The 24819-nt window shown below is 39.3% G+C and overlaps 1 protein-coding gene across 7 annotated transcripts in view; it reads right to left on the reverse strand.

Moving 5' to 3' along the window:
- Window positions 1-1096: 1096 nt before the first annotated feature.
- MGA (MAX dimerization protein MGA) overlaps window positions 1097-24819 on the reverse strand; it is a 61483-nt gene continuing 37760 nt past the window's right edge. For 5 of the 7 annotated variants that reach the window (XM_080345366.1, XM_080345365.1, XM_080345369.1 and 2 more), the window contains 9 exons: window positions 21917-23622; window positions 14053-14177; window positions 12669-12720; window positions 10833-11018; window positions 10014-10125; window positions 8233-8466; window positions 7362-7538; window positions 6787-6939; window positions 1097-5774 (listed from right to left, as the gene is read on the reverse strand). In XM_080345366.1, coding sequence (XP_080201492.1) covers window positions 4474-5774; window positions 6787-6939; window positions 7362-7538; window positions 8233-8466; window positions 10014-10125; window positions 10833-11018; window positions 12669-12720; window positions 14053-14177; window positions 21917-23622 — 4046 coding nt within the window. In that variant the 3' untranslated portion in view covers window positions 1097-4473. The remainder of the gene's footprint in view (window positions 5775-6786; window positions 6940-7361; window positions 7539-8232; window positions 8467-10013; window positions 10126-10832; window positions 11019-12668; window positions 12721-14052; window positions 14178-21916; window positions 23623-24819) is intronic. The other 2 variants (XM_080345367.1, XM_080345370.1) reach the window with 2 other exon arrangements.

Below are 24819 nucleotides of genomic sequence, written 5' to 3' on the forward strand. Positions count from 1 at the left end.
GTAATTAATTTAGATTCCATTTGTTGCTAATTGTGGACAAACTGGTCCCCTGCACCTTTTTGAGCTGCATTTATGGACTCAAATCTTGCCTTACAACAGTTATTGCAAAGGCTCCCTGTAACTTTTCATGGTCAACTAGTCAACTGAGTTTATTTATACCATTGTCTGTGTTTCCAAAAAGCACAATAAATATGCTGGAACACAGAGGTTGCCAGCACAGGTCATGGGACTCTCTTGATATAAAGTTCTTTCCATTGCAAGCCCAACCAGATATACCTTAGATTCCTTTCTATTCCAAGAACTTTACCCCTTAAGAATCAGCCAATGGGATAAGGCCTTGCTGAAGGGTTCCATCAGAACCCTTCAAAAATACATTACCTGACTGTATCACCCATTTTAACCTGTTCTCTCCTGCGAGAGCTGATCTTCAGCTTAAACAAAACCAAAAACCTCTGCGACACCTCCATCTCCATCCCTCATCCATAACTGTTGTCTTCATTTTATTTTATTTCCTTAGGTCTGTAAGTCAACTCATTTGTAGACATTAACTACTAAACAAATGAACAACCACCCACAACAAACCACCACACATTTATCAAGCGTGTTATCTTCCATTTAATGGATATGGAAGCAGGAAGACGGTGACTTATTACAGGCATTTTATCTATTTCTTCTAAAAAAGCATCTCCTCTGACATTTTACTCTTCAGACTTGTGCCCATGAAGACAGCTGTGTTGTACAACTTCTCTAAAGGAAACAGATCCAAAGGATTAACCTAAGTTTGGTGTAGGGGGAAGGAGTATGGACAGTGATTTTATGTGGACTTAATCTTTAACTGTTGAGGGGTTTGGTTTTTTTCTTTCTACGCCGGTATTGAATGTTAACCCCATTGGCTTTCTGCTTAAGGTGAAAATAAAGCCCCTTCAGTACCTTTTCTGCATTTAGCAAGTCAATATCCCCTTTTACAACCAATAACATTTCCTGCATACTGCTCAAGACTGAAGAGAGACTTTTTTTGATTTGTCTGATTACTGGAATCGAAACCCAGACTTGTGTTGCCAAACCTTCTGCCTCAGAGCATCCATGTGTGCCATTTGCTCAGCTCCAATGGCACGTGTCACCCAGAGCGCGCCACCACATCACTTCTGCTCCCTCTCCCTCCCTGTAACAAACTTTCAAAGCCAGTTTCTAGTTGACCTTGATTGGTTTATTTTAGTTTTACACTTTGTCCCTCACATACAGTTATTTAAGAGTCCTGTACTGTTAGATTTCTACAAAAATATCAATTTTTCAAAAGCAGAAAAGAGGGAAAGATATATTTTAATATATAAAAGGAAAAAAAAAGGAAAAAAGCTAAATCTGACATTTCATCATATTCTTAAAAACATTCCAGTCTATTTACAGATGTGTAAAAAACAAAGAAAATCTCCAGGTCTCTTAGTCTAGTGAGAACGTGTGCCTTGCAGGGGTTTTCTTTGTTCTCCTGATTCTAAAATCTTTTCATTACGTCTCATATTCTTGCATTATTGCCTCAAAAGATAGCATACATAATTTTTAAAAAGGTCTGTTCCAAACCAATGGGAACTTGAGGGAAGAGCAAAAAAAAGGGAGTCAGCATTTAAATTCATAGCAAAATATTCAGCTGCAGACATGAGACGGTGGAACAGGGAGAGGAAAAACTAAGAGCATTTCAAACAAGCTTTGTTGCCTGGTAGAACCCAACACAGACTCTTCTTGGAACTGCACCAACTACCACTTTAGCAGCCAAATTTGGGGTCTGTTCTTAGTTAATTTAGTGATCATGTTCAGGAACCAAAGATTTTTGCTGTCGTCTTTACACAGTACGTTTTCAGTGCCATAAAATTCCTCACTGCCCAGTGCCAAACAGTAAATACATCCAGGCATTTTCCATTACCTTGATAATGGACAAAACATCCTCAAAAGTACAGCGTTTCTTTGAGATAACATTTGAATGGTTTTCATGTTACAGCTTTCTGGCCCAGGCAACTGTGCAAAGTACACATACTTTTAAACAGTATTCAGATGTAATTAGCACACAATCCGTTGATTAAATCAGCCATTTAGAACCACAAAAGGGTAGGGTGCAGAAGGAAAGGTCAGTGATTAGGGATCTGAAAGGAATCACCACACAGTTCTGGTTGCTGTTTGTTTCACACACAGGAGGAATGAAATCTATTGGTAACACTGAGCTGCCACAGGTAAAAAAATAAGCAACTTCAGCCTATTAGAAATGCTCAGAACCAGATTCCCATATAAATACATTTAAGTCTAATCTAAAACTAATTTAGTCACTCCAGATTTCCACTGGCTTACAATAAGGTTAAAATTCTTTAATAACAAGGAACATTATGTCTAAATACTTATCCATATTGTAAATTCCCTTTTCTAAGGCATTCAGTGACAACCCTGCCTGACTCACACTGACCTACACTCTCTTTTCCAAATCATTAATACGGGACTTATATCGAATATTAAAATAGTAAATATGCAAAAATCAATAAAAAGAGTTATGTGTAACTGCTTTAAAACACACCATTTAGAATGGACTGGTGAGAACCTTTTTTGTGTAGGCTCTGGAGTAACTTTATGCTTACTGAGCTCAAAGGGCTTCTCTCCTCTGCAGCATAATATAAAATCATAAAAAAGACGAACGCCCAATGTGTGTATATCCCCTGAAGAATCTAACCTAGACCCAGATCCAGAAGCTGCAGCTTACTGAACAGGCAGTATGGTTGCACTGTGCACAAATGCTGCTCCCTAATTGTGGAAGAACATCACCCTCCACACCTGCGCAGCCTCAGCGCTGGAACGATGAATTCCTGCATTACTGCATCACCAAAGATCAGGAATTTTGGAAGGAAAATCCCAGCTGCTGTTGCTGGAACAGTAAAACAGGGGATTACATTCCTAAACATAAAGCAAAATGCACCACCAAATTCTGTATAATTTTCATGGCAATGTTTTTTACCTTTTCGGAGCAGTTAAGAAGCCCCTCAAGCGCACCGTAACTCGTATTTACAAACTTGATAGGAAAAGATTGTGTATACACTCATTAACAAATCATCTCTCCTAGGCTGAAAATTTCATTTGTCAAGAAAACTATGAAAACAAAATCGTGTACAAAAATATAAATATCTTTACAGTCTGTAGGCCCTTCACATTCAACTGCTGAACAGTGAAGAGTATCTACAGGTTATTGAGTAAGCAGTGGCAGAGAATAAAAAATACATCTTGTCATTCAATACTGCCCCATTTCCCTGGTAATGAGCATTTTTGTTGACTTTTTTGCTATACACAGATTGTGCAAATGCAGTGAGAAACCTCTGAGTACCTTTCCTGAATTTATAAAGAAATGGAAGGTTTGGAAAGATATACACATATTTTCATATATACATTCACATGTACACCTCGCTCATTTACGCTACAACAATCCTGAAAGCGTTCTGTATTTTTATGAAGTAACACTTCCTATTAACATTCCTAGCCACCAAATACATCTTGAAGAATGACAGGAGGGAAGAAAACAAGAACTGGGAAAACACTCAAGCTACTTCAAGCAATGTATTTAAAGATGTAGCAACAGGGTGCCCAAATTTCCTTCTGCTCTCTGTAACTTTTCCATCCAGGTGCCCTAAGCACCGAAGGAGGGAGTATTTGTATAGGGGCAGGAAGTGAAAAGTGAGGTTTGGGATTTTTTTTTAGTAGTTTTATTTAAGTTAACATACTGTCCTACTTCTAATTACACTGGGAAATATAATTTTCTTCCCCCTGTAGTGAGAGTTTTAGATGTTTATTAAAATCTTCTGTGCATAAGCTCCTAAAAAGAGTTTCTGCCAGAGAACTATCTAGCACCAAAGAACAAAAGCTCTTCACTTCAGCCCTCTGCAGAGTCTCAGATTTCCTTTCTGCTACTCTAGGTAACAAGTTTGAGAGTAACCGCAATCTCATTTCTGCACATTCATTATATTCTGCAAACATTAAAAACAGCAAATGTGAACAATCCAATTTCTGCATAGATAATTTGCCTGGTACAAAAAGTAGCAATCCAGATTTTTTCCCAACAAGACAGCTGCCTCCCTACTGGAGGAAGGAAAAGAACCAACCAACCAACCAAAAAAACCCCTTTTGATAGCCAAGTTTCTCAGTCCTTTGACAAACTATTTCTGTGTAGGATCCAATTTTGGAAGGATACCATGTGCCCAGCAATGGTTATAGATCATCTTCCTTGTTTTGTGAAGGGGAAGGAGAACACACAGAATACAACAGTGAGGTAAAAATATGTCGACATGCTTAAAGTTTCACAGCACTTATTTCTCAATTTGGGGCCTGCCCTCAGATGAAGAGAGTGCCGATGCCAGACAGAAAATGAGTGTTGCAGACAAGGGAGGCTGCTGAACTGTGACACTGGTTCACTGCTCCAGATCTCTAGTCTCTGATAAAAAATAAATGCATTTATTTGCCTGTGGAAGTTGAAGGCAAGGCCCCAGTAGTATTCAGTTTCGTAACCACAGGTGCTAACGTGGGCATTGCTTTGTTATCCTGTCCTTCTGGAACAGCTGCAGGCAATGAAGCTTTTACCCCACTGGGTGCTAGTTTTGCAACTACAGGTGCCAGTAAGGGCATCACTTTATTACTCTGCCCTTCTGAGTCCGCTGGCAGACTTGCCACTTTTAAGCCAAGTGGTGCCAGCTTGGGCATGGGCCTCCACAAAGCGTCAGCATTACTAGCTTCTGGATTAGTTTTCATCTGCAAAACTGGAGGGGTCACATTAGTGGTCTCTGCCGAGGTTGTTCCGGTCTTACCATTCCCACTGGTGGGTAAGGACAGATTGGGAAGTGGATCCTTCATGTCAGCACCTATTACTATCTTTAAAACATCCGCTTCAGATGAAGGTTCCCCAGAGTTCTTGTCCCCATCAGTAAGGTCATCATCTTCCAGGTGCAGCAGGAGAGGGCTTATAGAGCCACCACCCTCTGGAACTTCAGAAAGGTCCTTAAAACTGCCTCCCAAATGGCCAAACTGGAAGGAAGACCCATCTGCAGCAGAGAGACCACTGGCTGTTCCCCGACGAGCTTCTGCATCTTCATGAGAGAAATCCGAGTTGAGAGTGCTGGGCAGTTCTGACATAGCTGAAGCATCATCGTTCAGCTGCTGATTGAGGAAGGCAATCTCGTTGAGCAGTGAAGTGAGCGTTTCATCAGTATCATCACTATCCTCAATGCCGCTCAGTAACTCACTTGCATCCAGTTCTGCTTCCTCCATTGCAGATGCTACTTTCCTCAATTCCATTTCTATCCTGGAATCTTTTATCTGCAGCTTGCGGAATGGCAGTTCTTTAGATTTTAGTCTTTCCCTTCCAGAATCACCGTCTTTCCTCCTGGCTTGGCTTCCTCCAGACTCACCAACACAGACCTTTTTGCTAAAGGACTCTGGGGGTTCCTTTGTGCACGACACGTTCCGGAGTTGTGGAAAACCATCTTTATTTTCTAAGAAAGCTTTTGTAGGACCAGCAGTATTTCTCCCATCTCCACCATTGTCTCCAGGATATGGCTTGGCTTTTTCTTCTGAAAGGATGCTATCACTCTTCCTGCTTTCAAAGGGTGCTACAACCAAGGACTTTTCTGAAGCCTGAGTACCTGCAGCTGTTGTTGCATTAGAATTTTTGTTTTTGTTCAGGTTTAGACTCATGCTTCCCTCAGCAGCCAGCGACGTTACATTAACAATCTTTGGCATCATGAATGTATCTTCGCTTTCTGCAAAACCAAATAAAGTAGCATCCATCAGGATCCATGCTAACTGCAAGATAATTCCTAATGAAATACAATTTGCTCACTTTCAGCTCTTCCTCAAGTAAGCTGCTATTCACAATTGAAACTGCTTATGCAGTTTTTTTTGTCGAGTGAGGCCTTAAAACACTAATAGCTTAGCTTTTAACTTGTAGAAAAAGAGCAAGCTCCACATCTGTTATCCCAGAACCACCTGCCTGGTCCTTAAGCTTCCTCCAGCAGGCTGGCATAAATGCAAGTAACTGTAGTGATTACAGTTCTGATGATGACACACAAGTAAAACAGAATTACAATATTCTCCCTCACTGTTTTTTCATGCTTTATTCTATGATCATATTTTGCAATATTGGTTTTGTGCACGATACTACAGAGGCATTTCAGGGACCACACAATTACTTATGTTTGGCCACCAAGCAGTTTCCTGTTTATAGCACTCGGATTTTTTCCCAGTCCCAAACGTGAAGTGAATTTGCCTTTTTTCATTATGACCACACGACTACAATAAAGCAGAAAGTGAGGGGCTTGCTTTTAACACAAGGGACAGCAACCAGCACACTGCTGGCAGGAACCACCCCACGTACTGTCTTGAAAAGCATCTCTCCCAGGGGCAGCAGAGCTGCAGGAGGTGGAAAAGCCTGGATGTAACAGGCAAAGGCTTTCAAGAGCCCCAGCACTGCTGCGCATTGCAGTTTCCCCAGCAGGGTGAGTTACACCACAGATGCATTCCAGCCTCCACTTATTCAGATTTTGCTGAGGGCAAGGAGGCTCAGTGACCTAAAGGACAGTTAAAAAGCTTGTATCTATAAATCCCTAGAGGCCCCTCGGAACTGCTCAAAACATTTAATAGTGATTTTCTTTGAATACCCTGACAATAATACCCATTATTACTTCCCAGCGAGAGAACAATCTACCTTCATTTTTGCAAGTATAACGTTCTCTGCATGCAAGCAAAAAGATCCATAAAAACCAAAGTGCCTACCTGAATGGGGCTCCGTAGCTGATACTACTGTTGAGGGCGCAGGGTTTCCAGCAGCAGTTGACAGTGTAATGGGAATGGTAGAGTTAGCAAGGATTCCTTTTACTTGGACAGGAACTGTTGATCCTGGCAGCTGAATCATCACAGAAGCAATACCTTACCCAAGAAAAAGGGAAGGGTGGGTGAGGTGGAAACAAAAGCCTTTCAGATACTTAGTTAAGCCTGGAAAATAAGAGCCTTGCACTTTCAGGCAAGACTTTACCCTGTAATACCATCTGAAAGTGGTAAAGAATAGAAACATAGATTGGTTACGTGATTAAAAAATCTTCCCTATGTCTCCCTAAGTCGGGAATAGCAAAAAATTAACAGGTTTTACTTACCTTTTGATAAACCAACAGTTTGAGTAACTATATCAAATACCTCTTACCACAGTGAGGTTCTATCTCAGTCATTTAAGTTGTAACAAAATCAGAAAAATTAAAGCAAAAATTAAACAACATGTTACTTTGTAATCTGCTATGCACATCTATGAACAGCATTACACTAACATTTATTAACGCGTTCTCACATGACCATACCTGACTGTGCTGTCATAGTAGTACTGAGAGCTCGAGGCTTTAACTCAGCTTGCAGCAGTGTGGAAGGAACAGCTGCCACCTGCCCTGGTACCAGTGGGCTCTTCAGTGTAAGCACCTGCCCCTGGGGAGTCATCACCAGGCTTGCAGCAGTTAGTGTAAGAGAGGATGAGGTCTCCTCTGTTAAAGAAAAAACATATAAATCAGTAATTTATTCTGGCATAGCAGCCTTGATGGCAAATGATATCCTGCAATCCGGTGTTCTGTACAGTTGTCAAAGGAACTCCAGCTAGAAGGTTTACAAGCCCTAGATGAGAAAGCTGCTACAGAAGCTGTGCAGGCTCCAGGAACGGCACCCACACAGCTAGAGCCAAGTCTGGACCGTGTCTTCCAGCAGTGTAAAAATCCTAACTCTCCAGAGTGGCACCCTGATCAAATTATCAGAGCACTCTTGCTGAAATTACAAAGGGAATTTGTTCAGTCCAAAGAAAGAATGGAAGCTCTCCCACCTCAGCCAAATTCTGATGCCAAACTTCCCCAGGATGAGACAAAACCGAGGCTTGGGAAACCAGAATGATCGGTTGTTTATAAAAGCCCAAGACCACTTCAAGTAAGGTCTACTTATTATTACCAAAATCAGAAACGTCACCAGATCCTTATAGAGTATTATACTGGTACTACCACGAAAGTTTGGATTTCTGCCATTCTTTTGTTCCTTCCTATGTTTATGGTGCAAAAGTCTCCATAAACACCAAATACTTCTCCACAAGAATGAAGTTGCCTGCAGAAGCAGGTTAGCATTTTGTCTTCCCACAAGGTGCTGCTTCGATGTCTATCTCCCCTTTATGCAAAATGTGCATTGCTTTTAGCCCACCTGTGGCACGGACTCCTTTTCTGGCAAGTATCAATGGCTTGCCTCTTCTATTTGTCATGGTCACTTGGGTCAGCTCTCTGGGGGGAGCAGAAGATCCTTCTTGCTGTTTGTTAGTAGTTGAGGTTACAACAGGTTCCTCTGGATCAGATGGTTTCTTCTTTTTCTGTGCTTCTACTGCTTTTTGTTTGGCATAAATATACTCTAGCTTCTTCAGGACAACCTCTTGTGTCTTCCCTACAGAAAAGTTATCAGACAGTCAACCTATCTTCAGACTCTTTTTTCCAAAACTAAAGAGCTGAAGACAGAACTAAAAATCTATTAAGCTGACACCATTCAACTACTATGCAATGGATAACGACCACCACACCAAGAAAACAGCATACTTAATAACAGAAGGAAGTAATTACCTATTTATTCCAAGTTTTTTTTTTTCCCTTCAGCAACATCCATACATTTCAGAACTTATCTGCAACTCCGATAAGCAGAAATCAGCTTGGACAACCACTGACTCTTGCTGAAGAAGTACCATTTGAAAATATCCACAGCTGTGGAAAAAAACCTCACCTCTCCCCTAATGATAAGTGTATGACTGCCAGACAAAACGCTACCCTTTACCTAGTATGAAATTCCTTGGAGTAATGGACCTTGTTACTCAAACGACTTTTAGAGGTAAACTCATACAGTTTCACCGTTGACGTGAAAATTGTAACCTTGAACAGTCACAAAGATTTTATCAATAATTTGTATTCTGCAGCTGCACACAATCTAATAGGATCAAGGTTGAAATAACTACCCCGGCTTGCTTCTTACTTAGTATTTATATTCTAACATCACGGTCTATTTTTAATTAAGTATATATTTAACTAACTCTCCTGAGAGAGAACTGTTTCCTCACCAGTTTTGAGGTACTTGACTATGAATGCAAAAAGCTCAGAAAAACACTTTGTGAAGTTATTTGCTTTCATTCCCTGCCCAAAAGGCCTATGATACGTTTCTGAAGTAAGATAAGAGTTCACTAAAACACTTCAAATACCTCAAATATACATGAACTGATTCACATTAATACACAAGATTTAAGCATCTTTCATTTCTACTTTACAGGCAGTTTCCTGATTTTATCACCAGACAGTGAGAAGATTACAAGAATAATTTATGTTTTCTTTGTTCACACATATTTTGGCACTGGCTGAACACGTGTCACAGCTTTCTGACACCTCCAACCAAGACAGAAAAACACAATGGTTTTGTCTTGAAACACCAAGATGAGTAGCAGCTCAGAATATTCTGCAATTTTGTTCTATGGACAGAGCTGCCACCTTCTACATGCTACTAGCACTAGTTCTCAGAAAAGCAGTACAAGGGTAGTTATTTGTAAAGCTGACCCAAGCAGCCAGAGGTTTTGGTCCTGATGGAAGACAGCCGTGTAGGCTTGTGAAGCAATGAGCAGAACTGCTGATTCAGGAAGTGTCCAGTGACAGAATGAAGTGACTCTTCCTCCACTAAAGCTCACCCAACACACAGGAACCCAAGCCTGTGTCTTGCAGCACAGAGATCATTCTACACTTCCTTTAGGCATAAAGGAAAACAAAAGCAGTTCTTAGCAGCATGATGAGTGTATCGCTGAGTCAGAGCTCAGCAGGTCTTCCTTTGGCGTCAAGAGTCTAAATTTTACCTGAACCAATGACTCACCTGGATCCACAGAGGATTATTCCACTCACTCCCACTCTTAAAAACCTTTTATTTCATTATTCCAACTACTCTATATCCAAAATCAGTCTCACCTGAAAGCGTTGATACTTTTCGAATCAAAACATCTTGTTTGCGTGTCAGTAAGTTCTTCTGTCCCATAAGTTTATCTGCCTGATCAGTCAATCCTTGGATTTCTTCATGGGCCTATAAAGGTGTCAGGAAACCGATTTATAAACCAACAACACACAAAATCATAATTTTCTTTCCCAGAAACCTTTACAAAATTTATTTAGACACTTTTGTAATCTTGAGAAACTAGGACTCAGAGAAAGCATGTCAAGTAGCATGCGATGCTAGCTTTCCCTAAATGTAAGCTGAAAAGTGATAAACATCTTGTTTGTCTTTCCTCTAAAGTTCAGCTATTTTAAAGAAAAAAACACAACTTAAATCCCACAATTTCAAGGCACAGCTAATAAGCATAATTATGTATCTACAACTTATGTTCTGTTCCCCAACATTTACATCTTTACAATTAAGTTTTTTGTGTCAATAAATACTTAAAGAAAAGCTATCTTCTCCTGCATTACAAAAGTAAGCCTTCAATGTATTTCAAAATTGCCTGATGTACACAGTAAACCACCAAGGAATTAAGACATATCCTTCCATGGTTAAATTGATGTAGAATACAACAAGGAGAAGGCCAATCTGAAAAAATGCATCTGTGTCACCAAGCTTAAGCTTTTAAAAATACAGATTCTTTCAGATATTGTGTTATTCTACAGAGTCCTGTAAATGTGACTGAAGTTCTCTATTCACAGTATCACTGGGATTCACTCAATCAGTTCATATAGTTTAATTACTCTGTCCACATTGAATGATTCTCCTCCTTACTGGAGCTTTAAAATACTTACTTGCTTGAGAATGTAGCATTTGGAGACCTTGGGAAGGTTGTGTAATCCCAGAGCTCTCTTCAACTTTTCAAAGAGATCTCTCATTTCATTACGTCGCCGGCGTTCATTTGCTGTGTGTATCTGGCGGTAATGAGCAAAGGCTTCTGCCTCAGTCTTCAGCTTTCTGTTCCAGAATTGATGTTTCTGCTGGAGAAGTAATGGTATTGACCAGTTTAAATAAAAGAGGTAATGTAACAGCAAACGATGTTCAAAGGCATGCCCGATTTACAAGGTTTCTACAGACACCCGAGAATTTCATGTCATGCTGTTCTGCTATTACATCTTCGTGAAAGTTCAGTGTCAGAAGCACAGGCAATAAGCATGAAATGCTTACCAACAAGAAATAACATAATCACATCAGTCCTAAAGGAAAAGATCATGAGCAGTCCCTTCTATTAATAAGCTTTTATTTTTTTTGCAATACAAGGCTACTTAGGTAAACCACAGGATTACACGTTTGAGCCAGTCTTTTGCTGTCATTTGCTTATCCAAAAGGTCCACTAATGAATTAAATAATCACATAAAATATAGGACGCTTGAATTTTAAACTAGTTAATTTCTATTTTGTTTCATAGGTACACACAGGTTGGGGTCATGAGACATCATAGGTAAGAATGTGAAAGACAGCATTCAAACTTATCACCCCAGACATATACTAAGAAACAGAAAGTGTCAAAGACAGACTCTGATTTTGAATTTACTCAAGTTTCCAAAAAGGTTGACAGGCAACAAGCATAATTACTAATCTCTACAGATTTGTTATTTCATCATTACTCTTACAGGTTTTGTACAATTATGCTAGTTATTTCATTATGAAATAGTATTAGTATGGTATTAGTATTAACATGTTTTTTACATCATTTTAGGTCTGCTGCAAACCCCACTGAGTCAGTGGAAAGACTCCTCAGGTCCAGTGATACTATTTTGGAACCTGCTGGCCTGAAGAGGCTTCAGATCTGAAGACTGTCTCCTGAAATGCTCTTGACATCCATTTTGCCCTCCCTCACAGGCAGACTGAGCACAGCAAAGCTGCAACTGCATACGCTCTTGTGTGGGCATTAGGTTCCTCTCAAGGAAGGGCCTCTTGCCATAACTTCAAGGGCAGAGGGAAGAATACCTGGACAAGGTAATGCAGGCAGAGCATCCTGGAACCCATCTCCATCTCGGGCAAAAGCATCCATACCAGTCTGCACTAATGTGTAAGACACATACCAGGCTCACAGCCCACCCCAAAGCCCCACCCCAGCCAGCAGGTAGATCTAGATCTGACATCAAGTACATCACAGATGGCTACCATGGACAGTCAGTGAGACTGAGGTCAATCAAAGGCACCCTAAAATACAGCATAAGCTTCGGAAGGATTGCAATGAGTTCTGGTTTGAAATGATTCTGCATTATCTTTAAGTTGTCTAAATACATATTATTTAAGCTATTGTTTTCAGAAATGCTTTGCACAGTGCTGTGCCTATATAATTGTACATGTCTTCTTTGACATATGAAAACATTTCTCAGTTGTTCATTAATGTGTGTTGTAAAAATTATTTATGCTAAGAACACAAAACCTAAGCAAATGTACTATACATAAAGCTGAATCTGAAACCCACTGATGCCAGCAGCAGTTTTCTTTAATGGCATCTGGACTGAGCCCCTTCCCCCCATATACACATTTGCTTTCTTGCATTTAATCATAAATATATGGAAGGCAGATAAATCACTTTGAAAGTTGCACTTGAGATGAAACTTTATCTTTAAAATGGAAGTGTGATACCAAAAGGAAAGAGGAGAGCAAACATATACCTTCGTGGGTTTTTCTGAATAATTTTCATCCGAAGAATTACAAGCATGGTATCTGGAAGACAGGTAAAAAGTTTTTCCCAACACTACTCATCTCATGCACGCTATCCTCATTAATCCAACCACCTAGAATTGCTCATTTTTATCCCTTGAAATTAACTCTTCCTTTTATAAGTACATGAAAGCTGGATACCGTTGAGCTTTCTCAAAGAAAAAGTGAGATCTATCTCCAATGCCATTGTCCTTGAAAAAACTGAGCTGTTCTGAAAGCTGAAAAAGTATCCCATAGTGCAAAAGACAAAACTATCTCACTATGTGCCAAAGGGAATAAATTCAGCCCATGACTGTTAGCTCAAGAAAGTTGTTTGGTTTTGCTTTTTTTAAATTACATTTTGGTTGTTTTTTAAAATAACACAGATTCAATACAGGTGACAGAGCAACCCCTCCCCCACCAACAGCAAGCAACCCAAATCCTCACATTCTTTACTATCCTAATATATAATAACAGCTTCCTCATATACCAGGAGCTTCAAGACAACAAAGAACAATACATATTTGAAGTAATTATCTTTTACAAAATATAACATCTGTTTTTCTCTCTCACTGAAGGATCTTCAAAATTTATAGCAAAGTCACCATTTATGGATAAAAGGTGAGCTGTATGTTTGAAGGAAAAAGAAATAGCAACTATGTGAGAGGTATATAATATGAACAAACAGTTTTTTCAAAGTTTATACAAAAATATTCACATAAAAAGAACTAACGATGCAACACTCCCCATTCTTTTGTTTGGTGCAACAGAGAAATAGCCATGACTACCTTTCAATATCTCAAGTAAGCCATGCTCTTACTTTGCATTTTGTTATAAATGCAAGGGCAGCAACAAAAACAAAATCAGAACAAAACAGAACAAAAAAAGGCACCAAGCTATCCAACCATGGCAGACTACATGTAAATAAGAAAACACTTTCTTTGCTGGGGCAATGGTCTCAAAGACAAAGCTTTCATTTACAGAATCAGAGACTCAGCCAATGACTGCTGCTTCTTAAAAATAGCAAGTCCACCAGCAAGTATAAACAAAGCTTGCAAAATCAGATTTAAAACCAAGATGACCCTACTTATATTCAGTTTGCAGGAAGGGGGGTGATTCACTCAATAATTTTACATTACAACATCCCCATGAGAAAATTAATCAAAGGGGATAAGAAAGGCTAAATCAGCTCAAATCTACGTCTTCGTTCTGACAGCCCCATCCTCACAGACACTGGGAAGCACCAGTGCTCAGGAAGGCCTGACACAAGCCTTGCTTAATCTTACCATCACGTTAAACCTGTTGTTTAGCTCATTAATAAAATACAAAACTGTAGTGCTCTCCAAGGATGCTTACTTCTGTTTGGAAGGTCGGATATTAGCAGCTGTGGCCTTCAGACGGGCAATGTTAATCTTCTCTGAAAGCTCCTCCACGGTCTCAATGTCCACCTGCTCGTCATCCTCACTGTATTCACACGCATCCTGGAACAGTTTTTGTTTTGTTTTTTTAAATGAGTATCTACTTCGCAATAGAGCTCAGGCCAAAACAGTTTCACTTCAGTCTCAAAAGAGGTTACATTATAACATTAAGAACCATTAAAGAATCAACATCTCCAGCTAGGCTGGCCAATAAACACTGCTAGGCAGGTGGTTATTTTAACTGTCACCTCTAGGAATTCCTCCCACTAGCAACTCTGGAAAACAAATTTCAGTAAGGGAAAAACCCATTTCTGTCATTTCTGCTTTTACTATGGGTGAGATAAAAAGCTTTCACAGGGCACAGCTTTCCTGCCTCCATTTTCAAATAAGATTAAACTCCCTTTACAACCTACTACTGTAGAGTCTTACTAATTAACATTTTTGGACACAAGATGTGACAGGTATGAGAGACCATTACCAAGGTGATAACTAAGAGAGAACAGTCAGAACACCATAGAACCAGGCTTCTATGGGCTATACAGTAAACTTCTTACATGATAAAGAGTATGATATTGGCTCTTTTCAAAACGCCGCTGAATAATTTTTTAAAAACACTTATGATGTTCTGAAGAATACTTTTTCTCCACACTTGCCTCACCAAGAAAACCTGCTAACCATCTGCGAAGACAGAGATAGAGAACAACTGCAGTGGTGGCGCCACTACAAGAGTTAAATATCAGTCTTGTGGCAATTTGTAGTACCAGGTGATCCCCCTACCCAACAAAACAAGCCATATTCAAGCAATTTTTTGTATTTCATTTTTTATTCAAGTTTTTCTATTATCAACTTTGGTCTGCTTACAGAATGCAGAAATCTTTCTCCTTGTTAAGGAAATTTAATGGTACTTCCATTCTGTACTCTATTTCATCCAGTTCCCTGAACTAACCCAATCTTGTCCTCCTCCTATTCTTTTCTTCTTTCCTTCCTTCTCTTTGTCCTTTTCTTTCTTTTTGAAAAGCTGCAATCTCATTCTTCGCTGAACTGAATACTTACCTGAAATTGATGCAAACAGTTAATCACAAAAAACACTTAAGCACAGAACAGAGAAAAAAAAAGGCAATGTGCTATACTGGATCAGTAAGTGGCATCTAATAAACACTTTTTACAGTACTGACTATTTAAAGTTATCTGCAACTCATACTGCTGTTTTAAGAAACTCTGATTAGAAAGGAGAAAGTGTTGCACTTATGCAGCTGACCACAGACTAGGTTATATAGAGCACTGTAACAAAAACAAGAGCAGCCTAAATTAACCACTTGTTAGTTATGCTTGTGTGGTAAGGATGCACATTTGCCATCATCAGTCATGAAATTTGCATCTGTGAAATTTGCAGCTTTTTTGTTTAAAGGGACTCAATTTATATCTAGACACTAATAATAACCTAATATTTGTTATAGTATTTGGCTTCTTCATGCTGAACAAACACAAGCTTTCCTAAACAAAACAAAACAAAAGCAAAATATAAACACAACTCCAAACCCCACAACTCACAGCAGGCCTATCTAAAATTCAAAGAAAAACATAAAAATCGTCACCTTAGTTACTGACACCACAGAGTGACCACCATTGTGAATCACGCTGCCAGAGAAAACTATCAGTATTTTTAAACCTTTTGTAATACATTATCTCCCATGGCTCTGTTATAAAGGCTACAGAAGATGGAAAACTGAATCAGTATGAAAAACTGAGCAAGTTTGCCCTCCTTTACTAAGGCTACACTGGGGATATAACCTTTGTGAAGTATAGCAGTGTATATTTTGTAGCACTGTGGCCTTTAGTAAAGTACATCGTGAGAGTACATACATATACACACATATGCAATACTGCCTGTAGAATCTTCCAGTCTTTTAAGAATTAATCCATGCAGCATCCTTCCTCCTGTAAACACACTCTCAAATATTCTCAAGTCTTCCATCACCTTCCATTCACATAATGAGGGGTTCTACAAAGTGCTGGTAGTGTATATTCTGCATAGAAAGAGGTATAAACTTCTAAACTACTCACTTGCAGAGAAGCTGACACCTCTTCCTGCACTATGAAGTATCGAGATATTACTGCTGAAATAAAGAAAAGTAATGCTCAGGTTATAAGCTATACCTGCTAAATCTGAACATAAAAGCATCCTTAGTTCTCCAAGTTGCTGTGCACACTGCCGTGTTACCTGCTATCTCTATACTTGTAAAAAGTCACATCTTTTGAAGATGAAGATCTTTCTTAGATGAGAAATTACTTGCTTTAGAGAACTATCTGACTCTCTCCTTCAAAGATATATTTAACACATGCTGACCTAAAGACACAATTATTCTCTGGCCCAGAAAGCAGCTCAGATCTCTAGTGAGTTCTGTATCTGGAAAGCAGGTAAGTTAGTTATTCTTTTACTACTACTAACTTGTGGGATTTCTTGCAGCTTTCTGTCAGAGCACCTATGAATCTGTATCACGCCATGACAGTTCTTGTTATGAGTATAAAGGGCACCATGGAGGTAAAACAAATTCTCATACGACTTTGGAAGTATGGTGCTAGCACTGGCAGGCACTTAAGGAAGCACTGTTTCTATGTGCATGAAAGCCCCCGAAATCCTCATTTGTTCCATCTTGTAAATATTATCCCACAAAACAAGACTCGTTAGCACTGGGACTGGGTAGAGCACAGAGAAAATTAATGGTCTTTAGCAAGGCAGCAGTGCACCACTTTGAACTCAACAGGCTGGTCGGAAGTGACATGTCACCATTGCTCCCCAAGACCGCAGGAGAACTAAAGTCAGGAGACACTATGTCCTAGAGAACTTGGTGAGGTCCAACTAAATACCGCTTGCAGTCCAGATCCAGAACACATAAACAGGGGCTACTGAAATTGTGACCAAATTAAGACTACATTGCATTTCAGCATAGGAACTTCAACAACTTTCAAAGACTGCCTGTGAACAGTATGCAGCTTTGTTTCATGTCTGTCGAGTGTCTCTAGAGGCTTACAGAAACTTCCAGTCCCTAACATTCTGTGATTCTGTGAAATCTTTAAGTTCTACTATGTAAAGTCTCACTTGAAGAATATCATTTATGCAAACAGCCGGCAATTTTTCAACAACTTCTCTTTACACTTGCTTTACTTGTTAAAGGCTTTGTCATGATCCAATTCTAATGCACAGGACAGATTTTTTTGGATGCATTATTTTAATGAGTCATTTTGTTCTTAAGATAACAGATGCATCCAAGCTGCCTTTAAGTCAATTCTGTATCTTCCCCATTGAAAAGCAGAGACCGGTCCATTTGCACAAGGCCAGAGAAAGGCAGAAAAATCAAAAACACAACAGAAAATTTCCAAATTCTCTAGAAGCCCTTAATTGCTATGCCAGGGTTCACAGAGTGAACTAAACGATTTACTAGAAGACTCAGAGTGCTGAAATTCCAAGAATTCCTCAGCTGGGAAGAACATAAGCTTGAATCTGAAGTTAAAGTTTATGAACTGGTAATAGTGGAGGGAAGGGAAAGCAAAAGGAAAGAAGTTGGAAGGTATCAAAGCTTCACCATCTCGCTAGACACAGACCTTCTGTTGAGCTACAGCAGGTGATGTAAACATGTAGCATAACTGCTTGCAGAGCCCTTTTTAAATTCTCCCCAGGGACTAATGAGACAAAGAAAATCAACATAAAGCCAGGAAAAAAAATGGCTGAACAAAAACAATTCAAAGATACTATTTAAATTACAGAACTACTGAATAGATACATGCCATTATGTTGAAAATATTACATGGGTGAGAGATGCGGAGTTACGTGATTTTAACTGGTCATATTTTATACCATGGTTCTATTTCTTTATACATAGAGCACTTACTATATCATTCTTTCCTGCTCTCCTGGGTCATCCATAAAACCTCCTTGATGCTGGAAGCCTCCCGACATTTTCTCTAGCTTTTCCATTTTACACAGTATCACTGCTGTGATTCTACATACAAGAGATGCATCCTGTTCTTCATCAGGCAGGTCTACTCTGTCTAAACTACATCTGGACACCGTTACACACTGCAGGGAAGGGGGACACGCAGAGTAGTTCAAAAGATGCCACAGCCCAGAGAGTAGAAGAAAAAGTCTCAGTAAATTAGTTTATTGTAGAAACATTATTATGGTAAAGCTTCTGCGTGCTGACAAGTTACACTGGGCTAACCAAAGGGTTGATAGTAATTATCCAGGTACAGCTGTTCTCTCAGTGAAACTTTCTACATGCTATCATACTAAACAAAAGTATTCAAACCTGAGATGTGGCATCTTTTTCATGAAAGACCGGGGAACAAAATATAAGTAAAATCTCTCCACTGGTCAACAAGAATTTCGCATATTTTAGTTTACAAATCCTGAACAGGGACATAGGTAAAACAAAAAAACATTACTTTTTCTTACTCTTACATCTAACAACAAAGGGAAAAATGCTTCAGGATGGTAAGGCTTTCTTCTCTACCTCTGACTTCCTAAAACTAGGAAAAATATCACAATTGTGAGATCATCAGAAGTAAGTCCACTTAAGTTCTGCCATAAGAACAGCTATTCCTATGTAAGTACTGCTGACCAGTCACAGGCTGAACCCTATTCATAGCACAGCATGACTTCTAGGTGGGGGACAAAATTTAACATGCTTGTGAAAGCCCCACCTTTCTAGCATCAGCCTTTCTAGCATCTAGCATCAGCATCAGCATCAGCTACCAGCCAAAGGTCTGGTAGCTACAGAATTTCTAAATGCCTCTGAGCTTGTAAAGATATACCTTAAGGAATGGACACACAAGAGGATCAATCTGGCACTACAACAGAAGTTTCCGAGTTGCTACAGAAACATCAGCACTTCTCCCCCTCTGCACTTCAAGACCTGTTTCTGAACATTTTCTTCTTACTTTTCTGTCTGTTCCTGGCAGCCTATATCCCTGTTGCTGGTTCCTGACGAGCAAATTGCCTGATGGCAGAGGGTTTCCTCAGTGACAGTGCTAGTAAGAAACACAGAGGGTAGGATGTCATTAGACACTATCCAAGCAAATGCCTCATTTCTGTCTTCCGTGCTACAAAGTCTGCAGATTTCACACATGGTCTGCATGAGAAGCTCAGAACATGCAAGAGATTGTTAAAACTTAAATCATCCACAAAATATGTCACTTGCACTTTTTATTAAACTTACAATGTTATAATAATTCATTGTAGCTCCTTACAATTTTAGTGTTCAGCTCAGAAAAAGAACAATTGAAAAACATGTTTTAACAACATTTTAAATAAAATAAATGGCCAAACACAGAACCTACATTTATACTAATAAGTTAAATGAAACCATGGGACTCTCATCTGTAGCATTAAAATACTAGAACAATTCCCACCATGTTTTATTGGCTTAAGCCAACAATCACTCCTGTGAACAATTCACAGACACAGTCTGTGACTTAGCCCAGGCCAAGCAGTCATTCTCAACAGGAATTTTGTGTGCAATCATTGTGCCTTGGAGATCAAGAGTTTAACATCATATCCCAGACCATTGTACTTGCATTTGTTCAGATAACAGGTCCTGACAGCAATTAATTTGCTTATATAGATATTCTCAGAGGTTTTATTCATATCACCAGACTCAAGATGACTAATCCTCCTAAGCTTCTCCTGATGCAATTTGGGGTAGGAAATGCAAAAGGGCAGAGATAATGTCTCAGAAAGCTTCTCTCTTTTTGTTGAGTAGAGGAGGAGTCTACAAGAGTCCCTTAGGTCAAGTACACAAAGTCAGGACAAAGTAAGAAGGTCATCTGAGGAGCACCAATATGCAAAATTAAGAACAATGAAGTCATTACTGCAATGAGAACCAGTATGGAGAAATGTACTAAAGAAGAGTAATAGCTACCACAGCTAAGTAACAATCCATCCTGACTCTCAGTGGAGTTTTCTGGGGGTTTTAATGGCTATTTTCTGAGTAACTAAATTCAGTTCATATTCCAAACTAGTAGTGAAAGAGCTGTCATTAGTACTTCCACTAAAGAAACATACTAGTGGCCATGAGTGTACTCTTTGCTTGTTTCCACTAGCTTAATGAAACAAATAAATGCCCTCTAGTAGTCTGTTTATATGACCTAACTTCATCCAGTCTGACAAACAATACCAGCACAGCCTGTCATGTAAGTGCTATGCTGATAAAAGAAAAAAGTGAAAAATAACAGACTTACATTTAAAACCAAATTCTCCATTAGGCATTGACATGCTAACTTAACTTTCAGGTAGCACAGACTCACAGACTAAGAACTCACCCAAATTCCAGACAGGTTTCTACAGCCCTCTGAGATCTTGTTCCTCAGCTTTACTGCTCTAGAACCAAAGCTAGCTTACTGGTACTTGTGTGAACTTAAGGTGAACACATACCCTAACGTGGCTTACCAAACCATATTAGTCAAAACCCACACAGCAAGTTTCTTCCAAAACAAACATTTCTTACAATCTCTAATAATTACTTTCCTTTCCATCATCCTTTGCAGGACAAGAGAAGATACATCTTTAAAATATCAACCCTGATAACAGGCTACTCTGTGACCTAGACATTATATTACCTGTTGGTTCACCAACAGATTCCTAAAATTACCTTGTTTGAAAAGCTTATCTGGTATCAGGCATGAATTAACTGTGGTTCTCAAAACCTGATGATTCAACTCTGCTGAAGTTACTGAAGGACGCAGGAGTTATCAAACTGTCATCATCTTACTCATGACAAGACAGCAACAGCTCCATTTTCAGCTTGTAAGAACTTCCAAAGCATATGTGCTTTCAGTTTCCTCACCTTCACACAGTTGAGAAGCTATCGTCTTGCTGAGAACACGCATTTTTCTGGAAGCTAAACAGATTCCCTAAAAGCCATGGTTGCTGACTCTCTCCTATTTTTGTTTGTTCTTCAGTTCTTCTCCAGTTTAACCCTTCTCTTTCCGCTTCTATCTCATCCCAAGAAAAGGCTACTTTACTTCTTATTTCAATTTGACTGACCCATAAAACCACAACTTCATAAATTTTAAGTAACAGTGCACTCTTTCTTAAGTCACTGATACATAAAAAGTGCATCAAGGAGTTACATATGGGATTGTTTTCTTCTGATTTTGTGGTTAAATTCTATTGAAATTAAAATCTAAACATATCTTAACTATACTAACCACCATGTTTTACCCTTACTCTGTGACTACCGGCACAATTTGTTTTCTATCAAATATGGAATGACAGCTTTCACACACTACTTTAATATATTTCTGAATTTCAAGACGAATTCCAGGAGAGATTCAAACACTCCTTCCAGAAATAAATGTTAACTAAGAGCTACAAAAATTATGTAGAAGGAAAGAGCTTAACATAACAGAAATACTAGTCATATTACAAGGAACCAAACTGCTTGAGTAAATACTGGAGGAAGACAACATGCAGTGGTTCTATTATAGCTTGCTCAATTTAACTCCTGTTATCTGAAAAATGGACAATTTCTAAAATGCCACTACAGTGCTATCTATAAAAAAGCCACTTGGAACTCAACTTGGAATCTAGATTTTCTAAAGAAACTGAAGTCCAGAACACAAACATCACACTGTGTCTTTCAAATCCATAGGTTGTCACATGTTAATTGGTTGATTTAAAAAAAAAAAACAAAAAAAACACAAACAAACAAACAAAAAAAAACCCAAACAAAAACCACAACCAACCAACCAAACCACCAAAAAACAAAAAAACAAAACTCCTTCATAAATAGTTAAATGCTTACCACTTTTTCAACATCTACTTCTTCTTCACTTGGGAAATCAGAAGTACCATCCAGCATTTCATCAGCAGAATCATCAGTCTTTTCATCATCTTCATCCTCATCATCATCTTCCTCTTCATCCTCTTCCATATCATCAGCGGTTATATCAATAGTGGGCATGTAACCCTTTTTGTCATTCCTGGCTTCCTGCACCATCTGTTCTGGTGACAGGAGGTCACTTTTCTCAGATGTATCAGCTTTGTTATCCGCCTCAGTTTTATTTTCTAAAGCAGGTACAATGCTAGATATTTTGCTCCAAGAACTGTTGATATGTGTCACAATATCCTGACCTGTTTTCATTTCTTCCTGAGAATCAAAAGCATCTTGTTCTTTGTTGTTACTGCCCTCCTGCCCAGCTATGTCTGTTTTGCCTTCCTCAGTACTGATCTCATGCTCTTCTCCTGAAGCATTACCATGCTCTTTTGTAGAACTGATTCCAGACTTACTTCCTTTTTCCTCTCCTATGCTTTCTGCTTCTCTGGAGCCCTTGCACTCCATCCTTTCCTTATCTGGCTGCAAGGCATCACCCTGGCATTCCTGTTTGATCTGAGACAGGTCAGTCCCTCTCTGTTCCTCCTTGTTCTCCAGCTGTGTATCTTGCTCTTGTCGACTCTGTGACTGCCCAGAACTTGCCTTGCTGTCCTCCTTCATCTGTGTCAGTGCGTCTCCTTCCTGCTCTTTTACTGGTTTCTCTTCCTGTTGAGCATGTATTTGTTCCTTCCCATGGCTCTTCAACTGTGCAGCCTCCTGATTGAGACTCTGTGGATGTACGTTATCCAGAGGAGCAACTAGAGAGTGATCCGATGACCCACAAACAGTTTCAGAGTTAGTTGAAGCAGCCTCCACTACAGTTTCAGAACTGACAGAATCCTCTTTCTCCTCAGCGGTCCCTTTTCCTTCTTCCTCATCATTTGGCTTCTCACTGATGTACGAATGGTCAGATGATATAACATCTGCAGAAACATCATGTTGAGAAGAGCAGCTCTCATCACAAGAACTGTCTAGCACCTTTGAGTCCTTCTCCACCATCTCTAACGTAGTGGAATTTCTATCAGATGCGACTGTGCCAGATGCTGACTCTTCAATGTTATTTGACTGGTTAACCGACAACTCATTTTCTTCTTCTTTCCTATCTGACACTGTGACCTCAGACTCTCTAACTTTTATGTCACCTGAGCTTGAAGTCTTCCCATTCTCCTTCTGCTGAGAAGCACTCAAATCCTCTTTCTTGCATATCTTTCTGTAATCCTTCTTCATCTGAAGAGACGCAAAATGGTGAAGAATGGAGTTTGGCACAGTCTTCTGTCCTGGGAGCTGAAGTAAAGCAAAACTACCGGATTGCAAAGGTATGAGATTAGCAGTGGTAGCTGGCAGACCACCGGAGCTGCAGGTTATTTTGGACTCAGAGGCTGTCAGATTTGTCACAGTGCTAGCAGCAGGAGGAGAGATTCTCAGAGTCAGAGTGCCTCCCTGTGACACAAAATTTGGCACTGAAGGAAGAAGAGAGGATGGTTGAGTGGCTACGTTAGATGTAGGGGACAACTTGGGTACTGTAGTCTGTACAGCTGAATTTGTGGCAGGAGACACAGAAGACACAGAGGAAGGGGGAGACACGGGTGACTCAGGAGGTTTAGAAGGTGCAGGCAACCGGATTCCTACAACAGATCCTGTGAGGAAAACAAAACATCAACTAATACTTCCTCAAAGCAATTTTTTTCTTTTATTTTTAGTATTTGATGCTGTACCAGAAGCCAGCATTCTCAAGGGTCACAATGTAATCAGCTATTTCACCACAAGGTCTCAGTAAAAGAGCTGGTACTGCATAAAGGCATATAAATGGTTGAATTTTTATATGGAACACCCCAATAAAATACATGAGGTGGCTACTCTAAAACTAAGAGATTTAATGGAAAGTGCTAGCATTAAATATTTAGTTAGTCTTCTGCATTTTACTTTGCATTTATTAGAAAAAGGAAAATGGAGACTAAAAAAAAAAAAAAACCCAAACCATATATAATTTGTTTTTTCCCCTCAGAAAAAACTCCCACAGACAAAAACTATGACAAGTTTGCATGATTATACCACAATCTTCTTCACCCTAATAAACTCTTCCATGGTGTTTCAGAACTCCGCAAAACAAGGATGAAAAATACCAACACTGGCAACTGTTTTCTCCTGAACAGCAAAAGCCCTAAACCAGAAAGAAATTCAATGAACTTTCTGACTGATTCTTTACTACACCTCATGCTCAAATCTGAGCTAAGGCACAGGATTATTTTCTCTCCTCCCTACAGTTTTGTCATCTACTGTTCTTGCTCTCCCCTCACTCTTTTCAATAACGTTCTTCCTCCCTCTGCTTAAGATGCTACTGTATAAAGGGAGAACAGAAAAAAAAATCCTACTGGAAAGCTCACATGTGTTTTGTTTATAAACATGTTTTATTTACAAATATGTACAACAGTATGCTCAAACATCCTACTTATTTTCTGTCAGATACCTGCAATTTCTAACTCTTCCAACCCTGCCTTCAACTATCCAGTAGAGAAACAGCTGAACATCAAACTTATTTTTCTTTTCACACTCTAAGGAGGAAAAAACCCAGCAAATTTGTACTGCAGTATGACATTTCATCCGAATATCTGTTGTGAAAGCACTAACTAACCTGCAAACCAAACAAAAACAGAGCAGACACAGATAACTAATTCTTTTTAAGCGAATCTCCAACAAGAATTATTTTTGAATCACCAAATCAACAGTATTTCTTTTAAATTCTGACAGCACAATGGACATGGCTCACACAGAGGCCATTTTACTTACTGCACGCAACTCTCAAATTCTGGTGACTAAGCTATTAACTGCACATT

The sequence above is a fragment of the Nesoenas mayeri genome, assembly GCF_963082525.1.
Source record: "Nesoenas mayeri genome assembly, chromosome: 5".
In the NCBI taxonomy this organism is placed as follows: Eukaryota; Metazoa; Chordata; class Aves; order Columbiformes; family Columbidae; genus Nesoenas; species Nesoenas mayeri.